The 18,554-nt window shown below is 46.7% G+C and overlaps 1 protein-coding gene and 2 pseudogenes across 1 annotated transcript; all 3 read left to right on the top strand.

Annotated features, from left to right (window-relative positions):
* The first annotated feature begins 411 nt into the window (after nucleotides 1–411).
* Nucleotides 412–6,984, top strand: MYCL (MYCL proto-oncogene, bHLH transcription factor). Its single transcript, XM_066269538.1, has 3 exons — nucleotides 412–657; nucleotides 1,006–1,510; nucleotides 4,473–6,984. The coding sequence occupies exons 1-3, from the start codon at nucleotides 550–552 to the stop codon at nucleotides 5,069–5,071; spliced, it is 1,212 nt and encodes a 403-aa protein (XP_066125635.1). The 5' UTR covers nucleotides 412–549; the 3' UTR covers nucleotides 5,072–6,984.
* An 89-nt stretch (nucleotides 6,985–7,073) lies between these two features.
* Nucleotides 7,074–11,269, top strand: LOC136330053 (large ribosomal subunit protein eL30 pseudogene; annotated as a pseudogene).
* A 4,631-nt stretch (nucleotides 11,270–15,900) lies between these two features.
* LOC136332765 (U6 spliceosomal RNA) lies at nucleotides 15,901–15,980 on the top strand (annotated as a pseudogene).
* The last annotated feature ends 2,574 nt before the right edge of the window (nucleotides 15,981–18,554 follow it).

Below are 18,554 nucleotides of genomic sequence, written 5' to 3' on the forward strand. Positions count from 1 at the left end.
CGGTGGAGGTGCGACTCACCCCCGGCCGGCCAGGCGCACCTGAACTAAGACAGGCGAAGCCAGGGAAGTAAGCTCGCGCGGCTGGGCAGGGCGGGGCGGGGAGTAGTCCTCGTACCTAGCACAGAGTGGGCAAGGATCGCGGTTCTGTCGGCTTGGGCCGCCCAGATCTTAATGAAGAGTCACGACTCCGCTAGGAGACAGCCCTGCTGCATCAGTTTGCCGCCTTTCTTACGCTCCCCAGTGTGCAATTTATTTGGGGGATATACCGTATATAGGGACTAAAATAGAGCGGGAGAGAGCAGCCAGCAAGGGTGTGGTGGAGACTCCACCGTTCCCACCTGTCGACTTCAGGGAGGGGGCGGGCAGGGGGAGGGGCTTGTCCCGTAGGGCCCGCCCCCGGGTCCCAGGGCCCAGGGCGCGCGACGAGATATAAGGCAGCTGGGAAACAATGCGCCTGCATCTCGCGCTTCCGCGACTATCCCGGTAGCTGCGGGTCCTCCGTGCACGAGCGAGGAAGGGCGGGCGCGCGCGCGGGAGGCGCGCTCTTGAATGCGGGCCGCGCGCTCGGTGGCGCGCATGTGCTTGTGTGCGGGCTGCCGGGCTGCCCCTAGCCGGCCCGGAGCGGGTCTGCTCCTGGTGGCGGGCGGCCGGAGCGAGGTGAGGCTAGGGGCGGCCGGGGGACGGGCACAGGTCCGGGGGGGCGGGCTGCAGGCTGCCTTCTGGACACAGCGCGTCCCCGCCTGGCACGGCAGGGCCCTGGGAGCTGCGCTCCGGGCGGCGCTGGCAAAGTTTGCTTTGAACTCGCTCCCCGCAGCCTTGTCCGCACGCTGTGAGCGGCTTCCCTGGGCACACTGACCCAGGACCGGGCTTCCCGGGACGCGAGGGAAGGGCGTAGGTTCCAAGCACAGAGGTTCGGGTGGGACAAGAGCCTTGCAGCCGACTGTGCGGGAGGACCCGGGAACGCCTCCCGTACCCAAGTCAGCACGTCCCCCTTCCCTCTCGTAGGGAGCGGACATGGACTTCGATTCGTACCAGCACTATTTCTACGACTATGACTGCGGGGAGGATTTCTACCGCTCCACGGCGCCCAGCGAGGACATCTGGAAGAAATTCGAGCTGGTGCCGTCGCCCCCCACGTCGCCGCCCTGGGGCTCGGGGCTCGGCGCCGGGGACCCGGCCCCTGGAATTGGTCCCCCGGAGCCGTGGCCCGGAGGAGGCGCCGTGGATGAGGCAGAATCCCGGGGCCACTCAAAAGCTTGGGGCAGGAACTATGCCTCAATCATCCGCCGTGACTGCATGTGGAGCGGCTTCTCGGCCCGGGAACGGCTGGAGAGAGCGGTGAGCGACCGGCTCGCCACTGGTGCGCCCCGGGGGAACCCGCCCAAGGTGCCCACCGCCGCAGACTGCGCCCCCAGCCTCGAAGTCGGCAACCCGGTGCCCGCTGCCCCCTGTCCGCTGGGCGAGCCCAAGACCCAGGCCTGTTCGGGGTCCGAGAGCCCTAGCGACTCGGGTAAGGACCGCCCCGGGCCAACCAAGAGGGGGGCACCCCATGGGTGGCCAGAATTACCGCTGAGGTCAGACACCGAGTCTTCGCTAGCCCTTCGGCCACCTCCCCCTTTCTCTGGCTGAGGCTTCTGGTGTAGCCCCCAGCGGTGTCTGTCTGGCACGTGGGTGTGTTAGTAAACAGTTTGAAGAAGTGGCGTGGGAGCCAGCATTTCTTTGATGATGATTGGAGCCCCAGGGGACGAGGGAGACTGGGTGAGGCTTGGCGCTTAGAGAGGACAATACTGGGATTGGACTGTAGGGGATTTCTGTCATCCGGAGGCTGGAAGGGGGTCCCTTAAGGGTCACTCCAGGATTGAAGTTTTTTGTTGCTGCCTCTTTTCCTGGAAAACTCACACTCCCCTAGGGAGAGAAGAAGCTGAGGAGCCTTTTGTGCAAAGCCAAAGCCTTCATCCTTTTAAAAATCTAGTCTCCTGTCTGCTTTACTTTAAAATGTGCTCACCCCTTACCATTTGTGCATCCATTCCATTACCCATGAGACAGGAGGGGGAGAAATGAACTCTCCCCTTGAACAGATGGAAGAACTGAGGCTTAGAAATAGGAAATCTCTCTAAGTGAACCCCAGCTTCCAGCCATCTAGCCAGCCTCTTTGACCAACCTTCCATTGAAGCCAGGCACTTCTTCCTTGATGTTTAGAATAAATAAACTAACCTAAAAATATTTACAAATAAACTGTAGTTTATTTGAGAAGGGCTACACTTTGCCTTCTTGCTTTGACCAAAGTGGAAAGGTGTCCCTTTAACTCCCTCCCAGTCCATCTGAGAGCTTTAGCTGCCTCCTTGCATTCAAAAAATGTTCACTGGCCCCTACTATGTGCCATGCCAGACTCTGGGCTAGATACTGGGATCAAGGATATGGAGCTCCAGACCCCTTCCCCAATGCTTGAATAAAAGTGTAAACCTCACTGAGGGCAGACCAGCATCATGTGCCACCAGACAGACTACAACGTTCTTAACCTAACCTCTTCTCTGACCTCTGTGCCCATGAGAATAGCAGAGAGGGTGTTTTTATAGGGTGCAGACTGAGGCTAGCATCAGGTAAATCAGGACAGAGAAAACTCCTTGTCCCTTTTAAGACTAACTTTTACATTACCATTTGGAACTGGGGAATGGGGTATGAAAGTCATCATGCACTTGAAGAGAAAAATAAGGATAACAAGAAAAATTAAAAGGTAGTTTTTTTCAGTCCACTGTATTTAAGGTCATTTTTAACCTGCTTACTCTTTACACCAAGAGCTTGTGTTTGTTTAATGGCTGGAATGGGAATTTTGAGATCAAGAAACCAATAAAGTTGTACCTCTACAAAGGCTGATGGAGTGGTATAGTGGGAAGAGCACCATTTCGGGAGTTTGGAGATCTTAGTTTAAAGGTCCAGAATGTCACAAAGGTGATTTGTGGACTTGACTGATCTAGCTCTGTTTCTCCATTGGTGCATGAGGGGGTTGGCCTTATTGTGCAGCTGAGGTATTTCAGAGAGTTGAGTTAGACAATACTCTCTGAAAAGGAGAACAGTGGTATTACATTATTTCTTCTTTAGGCAGAACCTTCAACATTGAAATATTAAAGGTTTGGGATGTGGGGGAGCTTCCTGAATCATTTTCTGACCTGCCCTTTAACCTGAACCTGTTTGCAAGCTCCTGGTTCACAGGCCACATGGCCCAGAACAAAATGCAACAGATTGCAAACAATGAGGGGGGTGGGGAGAGTGACTGATGGCAAAGCTCAGCCAATAGGGGGTAGGGGCTGGGTGAAACAGCATTCCAAACACGGCTTAGCCAGCCAATCACAGGCCTTGGGGCCAGGCGGCCTGAATGGTCAGGTTTTATTAATGGAGAAGTAATGCGATTGTCCACACAATGGAAGCCTTCCTGACAAAGGGGCTCTAGCATCCTGATATGCAAAAGAGACAGAACTGAGCTCTTCTGTTGTCAGGCTGAAAAGCATTAAGGTGGTCTTCTATGTGGGGTGCTGAAAAACGTGGAGCAGGAAGGTTTTACTACCTTAAAATGCCCCTCTTCTGGTTGGGGTAACCTAAGAGACATTCAAGCTAGGGAATGATGGGGACATGTCCAGGTGCCTCCGGATCCCTGGTGTTTCTGCCCTTGTATGGGGATATTCTCCTGCTCAATTCCTGCCCTTGGCACAGGTAGCTTGGAAATGGTCGCTTATACCTTTGTGAAGTTCCTGCAGCTTTTGCCGCCCTGCGATTACAAACCCATCACTGTCTGGTCCAGGGAAGGGGGTGGGGCAGGCAACCTATAAATGATGGATGACTTTAGAAACCCACTGAACCCAGGAGCAAAATGCCCCTAAGGGAAACCTCTCCCTCCCCTCTGTGAGTGAGGAGGGATGCGTAGTAGCCCTCCCTTCTCTGAATCTTCTGCTGAAAGGGATAGTAGAATAGAGAGGTGGGGGAATAATAGGATTTATAACTTGTGAAAAGTAACAATTCCCCAAGTGCAGGCTGTGCTGGGCAGGAACAAAGGGCAACTCTGCCCACAGACCCCTCATTTACAATTCTGATGGGGCATGAAAGAGCCCGACTGGGGAAGATCTTTATAGCTAAACTTTGTCCCAGGCCGATAGCTCTTTCTCTCCATCCTCTCAGTGGGGGAGGGGAGAGCCTCTGCAGACTGGGGGCTGTTGGCTTGGGTCTGCCTTTTGTTCTTATCTAAGCCTTGCTGTGCAAAAGGAAATTGGAGAATATTTTCCTTCTTGCTTATTTCCCCTCCTTTCTTTCACTCTGGCCCTTACCCTGTTACAAATGAATCAGCTGTCTTTCCCCTCACTTCAATTTGTTTATATCTAAATTGGGGAAAATGTCACCTCCTTTCCAAAGCCTTAGTATAGGGTCTTTGCATGTGTTTCTCATGGGGTGTGTTCCTTCTCTTGATCTCTCTTCTTGGACAGAGGGTGAAGAAATTGATGTGGTGACAGTAGAGAAGAGACAGTCCCTGGATGTACGGAAGCCGGTCACCATCACTGTGCGAGCAGACCCTTTGGATCCCTGCATGAAACACTTCCACATCTCCATCCATCAGCAACAACACAACTATGCTGCCCGTTTTCCTCCAGAAAGCTGCTCCCAAGGAGGGGCTCCAGAAAGAAGTCCCCAAGAAGAGGCTCTGGAGAGAGATGCTCCAGAGGAGAAGGAAGATGAGATACATGAAGAGGTTGTGAGCCCCTCACCTATAAAAAGTGAGGCTTCCCAGTCCTGCCACCCCAAACCTGTCAGTTCTGACACTGAGGATGTGACCAAGAGGAAGAACCACAACTTCCTGGAGCGCAAAAGGCGGAATGACCTCCGTTCGAGGTTCTTGGCCCTGAGGGACCAGGTACCCACCCTGGCCAGCTGCTCCAAGGCCCCCAAAGTGGTGATCCTGAGCAAGGCCTTGGAATACTTGCAAGCCCTGGTGGGGGCCGAGAAGAGGATGGCTACAGAGAAAAGGCAGCTCCGATGCCGGCAGCAGCAACTGCAGAAAAGAATTGCGTACCTCAGTGGGTACTAACTGACCAAAAAGCCTGACTGCTCTCTTACAAAGTCCCGAATTTATTTTTTAACCTGCTCTCTCCCCCTTAGTAATTTGCACATTTTGGTTATGGTGGGACAGTCTGGACAGTAGATCCCAGGATGTTTTGCAGCCGGTGCACACAATAAGGGCTTGCATTCTTAGAAACCTGGAAACCCAGCTCTCCCTCTTCCCTGACTCACTTGAGCGCTGTCTTCTCTGGAGCCTTTGGCTTCGCAGGCAGGCGGCTGACTGAGGAGCCTTGTGGTCTGCCGAGCTCTCTAGCTCTGAAGAAAAGCCTGACAGATGCTATGCAACAGGTGGTGGGCGTTGTCGGGGTCTCCAGCCTGCATGAAATCTCACACTCCGGATGAGCTTCAGGCTGGGAAAGGATGCTCCCACTGGTGTCTCTGGGGTGATGCTAGGACAGCTGGGGCTGGACGCCATCCCTGAGGCTCCTTTTTCCAGGAGACACACGAGCTATCTTGGGTTAAGACAAGCTCACAGACTTGATCAACAAGTACCATTACCTCACTGTCAGACACTTTACGGTAGCTGAGAAGTTGGAAACCTTTAAGATATACATATATATTATAATGTTAGATGACACCCCTCCTCCCACTCTCAATGCTGCGACCTTGAGGACATTTAAAGAGCTTGGCCTCTAGATTCTTTGTCTCAAAGCCCTCGGGGCCCTTCCCTCTGAGGGAGAGACTGTTCTATCCTCACAAGGGACTGTTTTGTTTCCTTCTGCCTTCGTTATGCAATGGGCTGTGCAGCACCCCTTTCCCACAGGTCAGGACTATTTCCCCAAGACACAGGGAGACGGATCCGGGCCTGGGGAAGGCTCGAGTCCTGGCTGCGAATTTGTCCCCTAGCCCAGGTGTCTTCCATCTTGGAATCTTTTCTCCAAGGAGAAAAGGCACCCACCTCAGGAGTGAGGACTGTACTGCTTCCTCTTTCCCGGCTCCCTCTCATCTCAATGCCTGACTGATAAGTTTGAAGTTCTCCTAAAACCATGCAAACCTGTCCTCATGCAACTCCAGGGAGCTGCTGGCTCTGCAGCCACCCTGGGGCAGCCCGCCAGCCTGACATGAGTCAAGTCCCTTTCCCAGAATCTGGGCCTTACTACAGTTCTTCCTGGGACAGCTGCTGGGACTCATCCAGTGCTCCAGAATATGGCCTACCTTCCTGGTGGGGGCTCTGTTTCGTGGACCGTGATGGATTTTGCCCCAGCAGGACTTGGCACCTCCAACTGAGCCTCTAGTCTGCAAAAGGCGCGCAACCCCATAGTGTCTTGTGGGGCAACCTCAGGAGCCCCTAGGCATAGCCTGGAAGAAGGATCAACACCGCTCCAGAACTCTGCCCAGAGCAGCCAGTGTCTGCTGGTTGTGGGTCTGAAAGTGGGGGAGGGGAGGATGGTGGAGGGCTGTACATGGCTCTGGAAAGCGACCTGCTACTTCCAAACCTATTATGCACGATAGTCTATTTCTGAGGTTGCTTCCTGGCCCCACAGAACCCCAGTAGAAGTTTGGGGGGAAAAAACCCTCTACCTTTTGGAGCATGGTTTTCGGGAGCCAACTGACTTCTGGAACTGTCTTTGGAGAACAGGTGGGAAGTAGGTTTCTGATGTCTTGCCTGAATAGCTTGTGTTTTATAAGCTGCTGTTGGGTATTATGCTGGGAGCAGTCTTTTTTTTTTTTTTTTTTTTAATACTGTATTTTTGTATATGCCTTTTGCAAAGTGGTGGTGTTTTTGTACAAGAAAAACCTCTTGGGCAATTCTCCTGTCGCAAGAGTCTGATTTATTTTGAAAGGCAAGTTTACCTGAAATTTTGTATTTAGTTGTGATTATTGGTCGCCTGATTTTAAAATGTTGCCTTCTGGGACATCTAATAAAAGATTTCTCAAACATGTCAGAGTGGAGGCAACTTATGCCAACTAAGTCTCCCTGAACCAAGGAAGACTATTTCAGGGTAGCCACAAGGGAGCCAGAGGGTTGCATTTCTCTAACCACGTTGCTAACCTGGTCATTCCACTTTGGGTTCCTGAAATGCCATTTCAGACATGTCTAAACAGTGTAGGCTCAGCACTTGGTGAACACGAAATTCTCTTGTGAATTGCGAAGAGTGCTGCATTTGTACTTTGGAAGGCTTGAAATCCTGGTTCCACCACTTGTTCTGTGCCTTTTACCTTTATCTTCTGAGTCCTAGTTTCCTTATCTGTAAAATGGGGATAAATGCTACCTCACAGGGGTTTGGCAGGTATTAAATGAAAAAGTAGATGATAAACCACTTTCTAAACTGAAAAGCCTTGTATTCTTTAGGGTAGTACTGTTCTTACTCTAGTGGTATAATGACCCTTTGCAGGGTATCTTTTTAAAAATTCTCAAGAGAATTGTGATATAATGATTTTTTTCTTTCTTTTCCTCTGGCTTTAATGAAAGAAAATTAAGGCTCCCTGTCCCTCCCATAGTTCTCATAAACATACTGTAAATGCAAGAGGAGGAATTTAATAATAGCTCTTCCTGATATAGTGCTGCTTATATCTAAGCTCACTTCTCCATATTATGCCACACCTGTCACATGCCAGGGCTACAGAAGAGGAAACTGAGGTTCTAAGAGTAAAACGAACTGCCCAAAGTTAGACAGCTAGTAAATGAATGAGTTAGAATTTGAAATCAGCTCTGCCTATCTCCACAGCCAGAAGTCTTAACCACTGCATAGTAATGAGCAGCTTGTTTTGCTAGCATGGGGTGTATGGAGAAGGGAAACATGGACTTCCATTAATTAACTGCTTCTTGGAACTCTCTCTCCATGGGGCCATTGTGCCTGCCACTTACTGGGATGAAGTGGAGCAAATGTTCATGACCATCCCCTCTGCCCATTTGTGGGCTAGGAGGGTCAATTTTGCCCTGGAGAGGCCCCTTCTGGGACTGAAAGAAAAATGGCTGCTGTTCAGAAAGGCTATGAGCATCATGGCAGGAGAAGGCCACTTCACCTCAAGTACTCCAGCCTTACAGCTGAAGCCAATACGGCTGCCTACACTCCTATGGAGCTTGAGAAGAGTCAGAAAGCTGCTCTAATTTCCTCATGTTTGCCAAGTGACCATCCTCACAACATGGTAAGTAAGCAAAATCTGCCCCATGGTACTGGAGCCCAAAGAGGTTTCTTGCTCAAAGGCACATAACAAAATCAGAATCCCAAACCCAGTCTCCTGTCAGCTAAACTTTCCACTCTACCCCCACTGCCCCTGCATCACCAAACCCAGTCCATAAGCAGCTGTTTGATAAAAACAGGCTTGAATTACTGGGACTCTTCTTAAAACTCCATTTCTGAACTTGGCAGCTGCTCTTGATTGGGGGGCCACCCTGCACCTAAGGCAGGAAGATGGCAGCCACAAGAAAGACGACAAAGTCGCTGGAGGCAGTCAACTCTGGGCTCCAACTTGTTATGAAAAGTACAAAGTATGTGCTGGGGTACAAACAGACTCTGAAGATAATCTGACAAGGCAAAGCTAAGCTCGTCATCCTCTCCAACAACTGTCTGGCTTTGAGGAAATCTGAAATAGAATACCATGGCCCTGGCCAGTTGGCTCAGCAGTAGAGCATCAGCCCAGCGTGTGGAATTCCCAGGTTTGGTTTCTGGTCAGGGCACGCAGGAGAAGTGACTATCTGCTTCTCTCCCCCGTCACCCACAACCTCTGTTTCTCCCTTCCCCTCCCACAGCCATGGCTTAAATGGTTCAAGCAAAGTTGGTTCTGGGCACTGAGGATGGCTCCATGGCCTTGGCCTTAGGTGCTAAAATAACTCAGTTACCGAGCAACGGAGCTGCGGCCCAGCCTGGCAGAGCATCACCTGGTAGGGGCTTGCTGGGTGGATCCCAGTCAGGGTGCATGCATGCAGAAGTCTATCTCTGCCTCCCCGCCTCTCACTTAATAACAACAAAAGAATACTGTGCCGCCTGACCAGGCGGTGGTGCATTGGATAGAGTGTCGGACTGGGATATGGAGGGCCCAGGTTCAAGACCCTGAGGTCGCCAGCTTGAGCGCGGGCTCATCTGGTTTGAGCAAGGCTCACCAGCTTGAGCCCAAGTTCGCTGGCTCAAACAAGGGGTCACTCAGTCTGCTGTAGCCCCCCCCCCCCCCGTCAAGGCACATATGAGAAATCAATCAATGAATAACTAAGGAGCCGCAATGAAGAATTGATGTTTCTCATCTCTCTCCCTTCCTGTCTGTCCCTACCTCTTCCTCTCTGACTCTCTATGTCTCTGCCACAAAAAATAAAAATAAATAAAAATTTTAAAAAATTAAAAACAAAACAAACAAACAAAAAGAATACTATGCCATGTTGGCCAAGACTGATTGGTGTTCGTCACTACAGTGGCAATCATATTGAATTGGGCACAGCATATGGGAAGTGCCAGAGAATGTGCACACTGGCTATCAATGATCCAGGTGATTCTGGTGTCATTGGAAGCATGCCAAAACAGACTTGTAGAAAGTAAATCATGCAAAAAAAAAGAAAAAAAAAAACCTTTAATAAAACTGGTCAGTGCTTGGTTAAAAAAAGAAGACAAAGAACTCCATTTCCCTTTTAGTTGTTATCAACTCTGTTTCTATTCTTTTTTGAGGATATTTATCAAGAGACTAATTTGTAGGACTTCTCTTCCTTCACTAGACCTTGAAAAAAATTCCTGGGCCCTCAATAAGATAGAAGGGACTTTCGGTACAGGCACTGATGCTAGTTGTTTTATATATCTTAATCCTCACAATAACCTGGAGAACAGGATGGTGACACCCCATTTTACAGATAAGCAAACTGAAGCTCAGAGACATTTAAGTCATTTATCTAAGCCCACACAGCTAGCACCAGCCTCAAGACTCCAAGCTTCAGCAACTTTGAATCTTATGCTGCTGAGAAGGGAGTGGGAATAAAGCCATCTCCTGGGGGGCAGGGAGGTAGTTTCTGGAATGTGAAGTATTTTAAGCTCCTTCCTAGCTCATTTCTACAGACTCCTACTTCTATCTTTGTCTGAAAATAGCCAGGACTTTATTCCTGGATTTCGGAGAATACATGCCCAACTTGATGTGGACATAGACAATAAGGGGCAGCAGAGAAGCCACCCTTGGTGTAGAAAACAAAAGTCATCTTGTTAGACAAAAAGTTAATGCATGTGCTTAACTCCTGCCCCTGTTGGCATCTATTCTGGGGGGACTGAGACAGGTAGCTATCTTAAACATGCTGAATTTGTCTTAAGTGCCTCTAGTGTCAAGATATTGCAGAATATTTACTTAAGAAAGAAAGGGGAATGGGGATGCCTTTGTAGATCTGGAAGTGATAGGAGGGAGTGAGAGGAAAGAGAGGTTCCTTTCTAAGGATAAGATAACGAGTTGGGAGATGATGGATGACTGACTGGATGAGTGGGGAGGGGTGAAGGGGAGGTATCTAAATGTGTCAGCTTAAGTTCCGTTGGGGTGTGGGCATTTCTACTTTCAGCCCAGTGGGCAGCTCTTGTTAAAGTCTTTATTTAGAACTGCTGCCAAAGGAGTCAACTGTATTAATGTTACCATTCTTTTGCCAAGGAAATGTAAATAAGTTCTTAAAGTCTCTAATCAGGTGAGTTATTAAGAACAATGAGACTCGATGCCAGGGGTCCAGTAGGTGCCCTGGAAGTGATGGATCGCCTTTAAATTTATGAGGAGCATTATGGGTAAGTGGTCTCTCCCACCCAACAGATTTCAGTTCTAAATCTGGCTCTGCATTTTCCAGCTATGTGACCATGGGCAAATTATTAACTTCTCCTAGCCCTATTATCTGTAAAACATGTATAAATAATAACAGCTGCTTCATTGGATTGTTGTAAGCAATAGTAAGTGCTCAGTAAAGGATTAGTGTTTTTTTTTTGAGTGAGTATCACATGTGGAGTGTTTAGGCCAGTGCCTGCCTCATGGTAAGCATTCTATTAGCATGTTTTAGCTATTATCTTTTTTTTCCTAATTATTTTTATTGTAGTAAAATACACATAACTTAAATTTACCATCTTAACCATTTTTTTGGTTTTGGGTTTTTTTTAGAGAGGAAGGGAGAGAGATGAGAAGTGTCAACTCGTAGTTGCAACACTTTAGTTGTTCATTGATTGCTTCTCATATGTGTCTTGACCAGGGGACTCCAGCCAAGCCAGTGAGCCCTTGCTCATGCAGCAACCCCACACTCAAGCTAGTGAGTCTGACCTGTGGTGGCGCAGTGGATAAAGCGTCGACCTGGAAATGCTGAGGTCACTGGTTCGAAACCCTGGGCTTGCCTGGTCAAGGCACATATGGGAGTTGATGCTTCCAGCTCCTCCCCCCCTTCTCTCTCTCTGTCTCTCCTCTCTCTCTCTCTGTCTCTCCCCCTCCTCTCTAAAATGAATAATAATAATAAAAAAGCTAGTGAGCCCATGCTTAAGATAGCGGCCTTGGGGTTTTGAGCCTGGGACCTTAGCATCCCAAGTTGACGCTCTATCCATAATGCCACCACTGGTCAGGCCCATCTTAACCATTTTTAAGTATTCAGTTCAGTGGTATTAAATACATTCATAATGTTATGTAACCGTCATCACCACCATCTCCATAATTCTTCATCTTGTAAAACTAAAACTCTATCCCTACTAAACAATAACTTCCTACTGCCCCCCCCCATCCCAGCTCCTGGCAACCACCACTCTCCATTCTGTCTCTCTGATTTTGACTAAGTAGCTCACATAAGTGGAATCATACACTTTGTCTTTTTGTGATTGGATTTCTTCATTTAGCATAATATCCTCAAGGTTCATCCACGTTGTAGCATATGTCAGACTTTCCTTTTTTTATTTTTAAGTGAGAGGAGGGGAGATTGTGAGACAAACTCTCGCACCCCACTGGGATGCCCCTGGCTATCCCTGTCTGGGGCTGCTGCTCGAATCAATTGAGCTATTTTTAGCACCTGAGGCTGATACTCTTGGACCAACTGAGCTATCCTTAGTGCCTGGTGTAAATGCTCAAACCAATTTAGCCACTGGCTGCGGGAGAGAAGAGGGAGAGAAGGGGTAGGGAGGAGAGAAGCAGATGGTTGCTTCTCCTATATGCCCTGACCAGGAATTGAACCTAAGATGTCCATATGCTGGGCTGACACTCTATCCACTGAGCAAACCGGCCAGGGCCCAGACTTTCCTTTTAAGGTTGAATAATATTGCATTTATGCATATACCATATTTTGCTTATCTATACATCTGTTAATGGTCATCTGAATGGCACATTTTAGCTATTGTGAATACTGCTGCTGTGAATATGGGTGTACAAATATCTCTTCAAAACCTTGCTTTCAGTTATTTGGTATGTATACTTAGTACTGGAATTACTGAATCATATGGCAATTGCATTTTTAATTAATTAATTATTTTTATTTTATTTTATTTTTTTTTACAGGAACAGAAAGAGAGGGATAGATAGGGACAGACAGGAACAGAGAGAGATGAGAAGCATCAATCATCAGTTTCTCGTTGCGACACCTTAGTTGTTCATTGATTTCTTTCTCATATGTGCCTTGATCATGGGCCTTCAGCAGACCGAGTGACCCCTTGCTCAGCGACCTCAGGTCTGAGCTGGTGAGCTTTTTTTTGCTCAACCCAGATGAGCTCATGTTCAAGCTGGCAACCTCGGCGTCTCGAACCTGGGTCTTCCGCATCCCAGTCCGATGCTCTATCCACTGCGCCACCGCCTGATCAGGCAGCATTTTTATTTTTTCAGAAAACCATTTCGCTTCCTCACAGCAGCTCTACCATCTTATGTTCCCACCAAAATGCACAAGGGTTCCAATTTATCCACATCCTCTCCAACATTTTCTTTTTCTTTTCTTTTCTTTTTTGTGTGGCAGAGACAGAGTTAGAGAGAAAGGGACAGACAGACAGGAAGGGACAGAGATGAGAAACATCAATTCTTCGTTGTGGCTCCTTAGTTGTTCATTGATTGATTTCTCATATGTGCCTTGACTGGGGGGCTATAGCAGACTGAGTGACCCCTTGCTCAAGCCAGCGACCTTTGGCTCAAGCTGGTGAGCTTTGCTCAAACCAGATGAGCCCACGCTCAAGCTGGTGACCTCAGGGTCTCAAACCTGGGTCCTCCATATCCCAGTCCAACGCTCTATCCACTGGGCCACCGCCTGGTCAGGCAATACTTTCTTTTTTTAATAACAGCCATCCTAATAGATGTGAAGTAGCTCATTGTGATTTTGATTTGTATTTACCTAATGATTAGTAATGTTGAGCATCTTTTCATGTGCTTATTGGCCATTTGTGTTTCTTCTTTGGAGAAATGACTATTCAAGTTCTTTGACCATTTTTGAATTGGATTTTTTTTAAGTTTTAGGAATTCTCTATATATTCTGGATATTGCCTGACCAGGCGGTGGCACAGTGGATAGAGCTTTGGACTGGGATGTGGAGGACCCAGGTTCGAGACCCCGAGGTCACCAGCTTGAGCGCGGGCTCATTGGGTTTGAGCAAAACTCACCAGCTTGGACCCAAGGTCGCTGGCTCGAGCAAGGGGTTACTCAGTCTGTTGAAGGCCCACGGTCAAGGCACATATGAGAAAGCAATCAATGAACAACTAAGGTGTCACAATGAAAAACTGATGATTGATGCTTCTTATCTCTCCGTTCCTGTCTGTCTGTCCCTATCTGTCCCTCTCTCTGACTCTCTCTCTGTCTCTGTAGGGAAAAAAAAGTTGCTATGTATTCTGAATATTAATCCATTATCGAATATATAATTTTCAAGTATTTTCTCCCCAAATGATTAGTGTTATTTAAATCATTTAACAAGCCATACCTAGAATAAAGATTCATCCTATTGAAAGATGACAGACAGGAGGAATTGGTGAAATATGAAAGCTTCCTAGAAGGAGCACTTTAAAGTAATCTGGAGTACATATATTGATGCCTCAAGAAGCGGCAAATGGCCTCACCTGTGGTGATGCAGTGGCTAGAGTGCTGACTTGGAATGCTGAGGTCGCTGGTTCAAAACCCTGGGCTTGCCTGGTCAAGGCACATATGAGAAGCAACTACTATGGTTGGTGCTTCCATCTCTTACTCCCCTTCTCTCTCTCTCTCAAATCAATAAATAAAATCTAAAAAAAAAAAAGAAGCCATAAACGTACCCCTGGCCATATAGCTCAGTTGGTTATTTATTACAGCGTCATCCCCATATGACAAAGTTTCAGGTTTTATTACTGGTCAGGGCACATACAAGAATCAACCAATGCATGCATAAATAAGCAGAACAACAAATTGATGTTTCTTTCCCTCTCCCTTTCTCTATAAAATCAATCAATGAATTTTTTTTTAAAAAGAGTAAATTTGGGAGGAAGGAGTTTGGGGAGACTGAGGTAGGCAAAAGAGGAAAGGAGGGCAAAGATGTGAGTCTGACCAGTTCACAGCACCCCGTGACCCATGGCAGGCAGGAGCCGCTAGTCTGTGATGCTATTGCCAATATGTGCCCTCCATTTGTTCCTACTTGGTACTGCAGTGCCTTCGATCTGAGCTGGAGTCAACTGATTCCATTCAGTTTTTAAGTCCTCGAGTGCCTATTTTATTCAGGCAGGAATTTTCAAACATCAGTGTGGTTTTAGAATCTAACCACCTCCCAGACCCCTATGCAGTAGTTCAGGACCAGAAATCGACATTACTAATAAGCAAGCAGGGAGGTAGAATCCTGAGGTCACATTTAGAAAAACATTGGAGAAAGGGGTTAGAGCCAAGTCCTGCAGAGATAAAAGACAGAAATACTCACATAAGGTGGTATAGATGGCATAGTACAGGGTTGGGCAAAAATAGGTTTATAGTGTGAGTACACAAAACGCAGTTTATTTTTTAATTATTATCTATTAATCCATATGAACAACTGTAAACCTCCTTTTGCCCCACTCTGTATAATGGTTAAGAACAGGGAGTTAGGCTTACTGCTTGTGTAATGTTGGGCAAATCATTCACCTCCTTGAATGAGTTTCCTTCTTCTCTAAAATGGATATAATAGTAATACCTACCTCATGGAACTGTTGTGAAAGAGTAAATGAATTATTATATGTAAGTAAGTGTCTAAAATAGTTTCTCCCACATAGTTAACAGCAAGGAAGTTGAAGCTATAGTTCTTTACGGAAGTTTATGAGCATGCAATCATGATTACAAAATAAGGCAAAATGTGTCTCAGACAAGGGTTACAAGCCTCGGAAGGGGAAGAGAGCACTTTGTTGGAGTCATTAAGAAAGTTCTTGTTGGGGATATTGTGACTTTGGAACTAGAAGTACCAGTAGTATTTGACTAAGTGAAGAGGAAACAGTGTTCTAGACTCAGGAAATTGCTTTGGGGAAAGGGGATTGGGAAGGTTGTATGGAACCTGAGGAAAGGGGAGAAATCTGGTCTGATTTGCTGGCTGAGTGGTCTCATTTTTACAAATCGAGGGATCGCACTAGATTTCTAAGAGGATCTTTTCAATAGCACACATCCTCTGTGAGTCTTTGAAATAGGGAAGTCAGAGAAAGAAACTGATTGTGGTTTGGGACACAGAGATTGAAGTTATGGGGTCATCCAAAACAGAGGAAGTGGGAAATGTGACACTGAAGCTTTAGAAAAGGGTTTGAAATGAAGATACAGGCTTGAAATGCATCAGGATATAAAGATGGTGATGGCTCAATATGCCAAGCCATGAGAAAGAGAAGGGGTCGGAGGAGTACAGAAGAAAGCTTAAAAGAGTCCTGAAGTGCTTGCTTCAGCAGCACATACCCTAAAACAAATGATACAAAAAAAAAAAAAAAAAAAAAAGGAAATAAAATAAATTGGAATGATACAGAGAAGATTAGCATGGTCCTTATGCAAGGATGACACATCTTTTCCCCTCCCCTTTTGCACCTCCCCGCTCTGATTCTGCGGCCTTAACTGATGCCCTGTGTGTATGCAGGCTCTCTCAGAGCTGAGAAGGCCCAAAGTGAGCAACAGTCTGGTGTGCTCTGAAGCAAACCCTGGAAGTCAACTTTGGGTGCAACATAAACCCTACAACATGGTGAGCTCTACCCTTCTTCCCCTTGCTTGTGTTGAGCAATTCTGATGCTCCCAAATTTGAATTAAGCAATCACCAATAGAAACAAGCAATTCACCAAACCAATGGCAGGTATTGTGATTACTCACTGTACTGGGTTGTATAATATCCCCAGCCAAATTCAGGTTTATCCAGAACCTACAAGTGTGACCTTATTTAGAAATAGAATCTTTGCCGATGTAAACAAATTAAAATGAAGTCATACTGGATTAGGCTGGGCTCTAATCCAAAGACTGGTGTCCTAAATAGAGGGAAATTTGGACAGAGACATACAGAGAAGACGGCCATGTGAAGATAGAAGCAGGCCTGGAGTCATGCTGCCATAGACCAAGTAATGACAAGGATTGTCAGCAGCTACCAGAAGCTAGAAGATGCAAGGAACGTTTCTTCCATAGAGGGAAGCATGAGAGCATGGCTCTGCCCACCCCTTGATTCTGGACTTCTGGCCTCCAGAATTGTGACAGAATGTAGTTCTATTGTTTTAAGCCACCCAGTTTGTAATAGTTTGTTATAGCAGCCCTAGAAAACTAATACAGGAACCAAGTTCATTATGAAATAGCCCTGCAGGAAATATTTTTTTATTTAGGATACCTAATTAGTATGGGGTTAGGTTGCAAAGGCATCTTGCATTGTACCAAAAACCCAGTGTTGGTCTTTGACCCAACTTTCTTTTACCTTGGAAATAGATGTTTCAGTCCTCCTATGGCACATTCCTCCTTCTATCTTGACAATCACAGCATCCTCCAGAATTCCATCCTGAGTGTTTGAGTTTTCTGGGTGCTTCATGTTGAATGGGCCTTCCACTCTAATGGATGGTTTCACCTTTCATCTTCTTCTTATGTTTCTTTGTATTTCTAAAAAAAATTTTTTAATAAATTATTTAAAATATACAGAAGATAGAAAGTAATATAATAAACACTAATGGGACATCACCCAGATTTCCCTTCTACCTTTCTGTACTTCTCCCTTACTCCTTTTCTTCCATGTTCCCATGTGCATCCAACCCAATGTACTGCTCTCAATTTCCTAAAGAAGAGGTGCGTGCAGAGGGGCCCAGCCCGACTTTACATCTGTCCCTAGGATATAACACTCACACACTGTGGGTGACAATTAGGTAGCTGGCTGTGGACTTTCAGATGAGCAAGCAAGGAATTATTACCCTCTAAGTAATTTGAGCATCGCTAGTACCTCATTCCTACATTTTATTTATTTATTTTTGTTTTTGTTTTTTTGTGGGTTTTTATTTTTTACAGAGACAGAGAGAGTCAGAGAGAGGGATAAATAAGGACAGACAGACAGGAACAGAGAAATGAGAAGCATCAATTATCAGTTTGTCCTTGGACATGAGCTGCAAAGTATAGAATGGTGACAACAACTCCAGTGCCATGCGGACTTTTCCTGGACTCCTGCTCCCTGTGACAGCTCCTAACAGACTGAACTGGGGTTGGGTTGCATTTTTCAGGGATTTGGCATGGTGATGGGGCCAACTTGGACTTGGTGAACATGTTAAGGACACTACTCTTTTATGGATTCTTGCTGTATTGGCCAAGAGTTTGCTTAAAGGCTTTCAATCACTGTAAAAAAAAATAGAAGACTGGGTAAAGAAGATGGGGCACATATACACCATGGTATACTATTCAACCATAAGAAATGATGACATCGGATTACTTACAGCAGAATGGTGGAATCTTGATAACATTATGCGGAGTGAAATAAATGAATCAGAAAAAAACAAGAACTACAGGATTCCATACATTGGTGGGACATAAAAACGAGACTAAGAGACATGGACAAGAGTGTGTGGTTACGGGGGGTGGGGGGAGGGAAGGAGAGAGAGGGGGGGGGAGGGGTACAAAGAAAACTGGATAGAGGGTGATGGAGGACAATCTCTCTTTGGGTGATGGGTATGCAACAGAACTAAATGACAAGATAACCTGGAAATGTTTTCTTTGAATATATGTACCCGGATTTATTGATGTCACCCCATTAAAATAAAAATTTATTTATAAAAAAAAATTATCAGTTTGTCATTGCAACCAACACCTTAGTTGTTCATTGATTGCTTTCTCATATGTGCCTTGACCGTGGGACTACAGCAGACCGAGTAACCCCTTGCTCAAGCCAGCGACCTTGGGTCCAAGCTGGTGAGCTTTGCTCAAACCAGATGAGCTCGCGCTCAAGCTGGCAACCTCGGGGTCTCGAACCTGGGTCCTCCGCATCCCAGTCTGACTCTCCATCCACTGCACCACTGCCTGGTCAGGCTCATTCCTACATTTTAGATAATGCTCTTCCAGACTGATTTGATCCCAACATTTTTGCCTTTTAAACTAAAATTTCTTTACCCAACAGAATCTCTAAGCAATGGAGTATGTTGAAGCTTCTC

The sequence above is a fragment of the Saccopteryx bilineata genome, chromosome 3 (genome assembly GCF_036850765.1).
Source record: "Saccopteryx bilineata isolate mSacBil1 chromosome 3, mSacBil1_pri_phased_curated, whole genome shotgun sequence".
NCBI lineage: Eukaryota > Metazoa > Chordata > Mammalia > Chiroptera > Emballonuridae > Saccopteryx > Saccopteryx bilineata.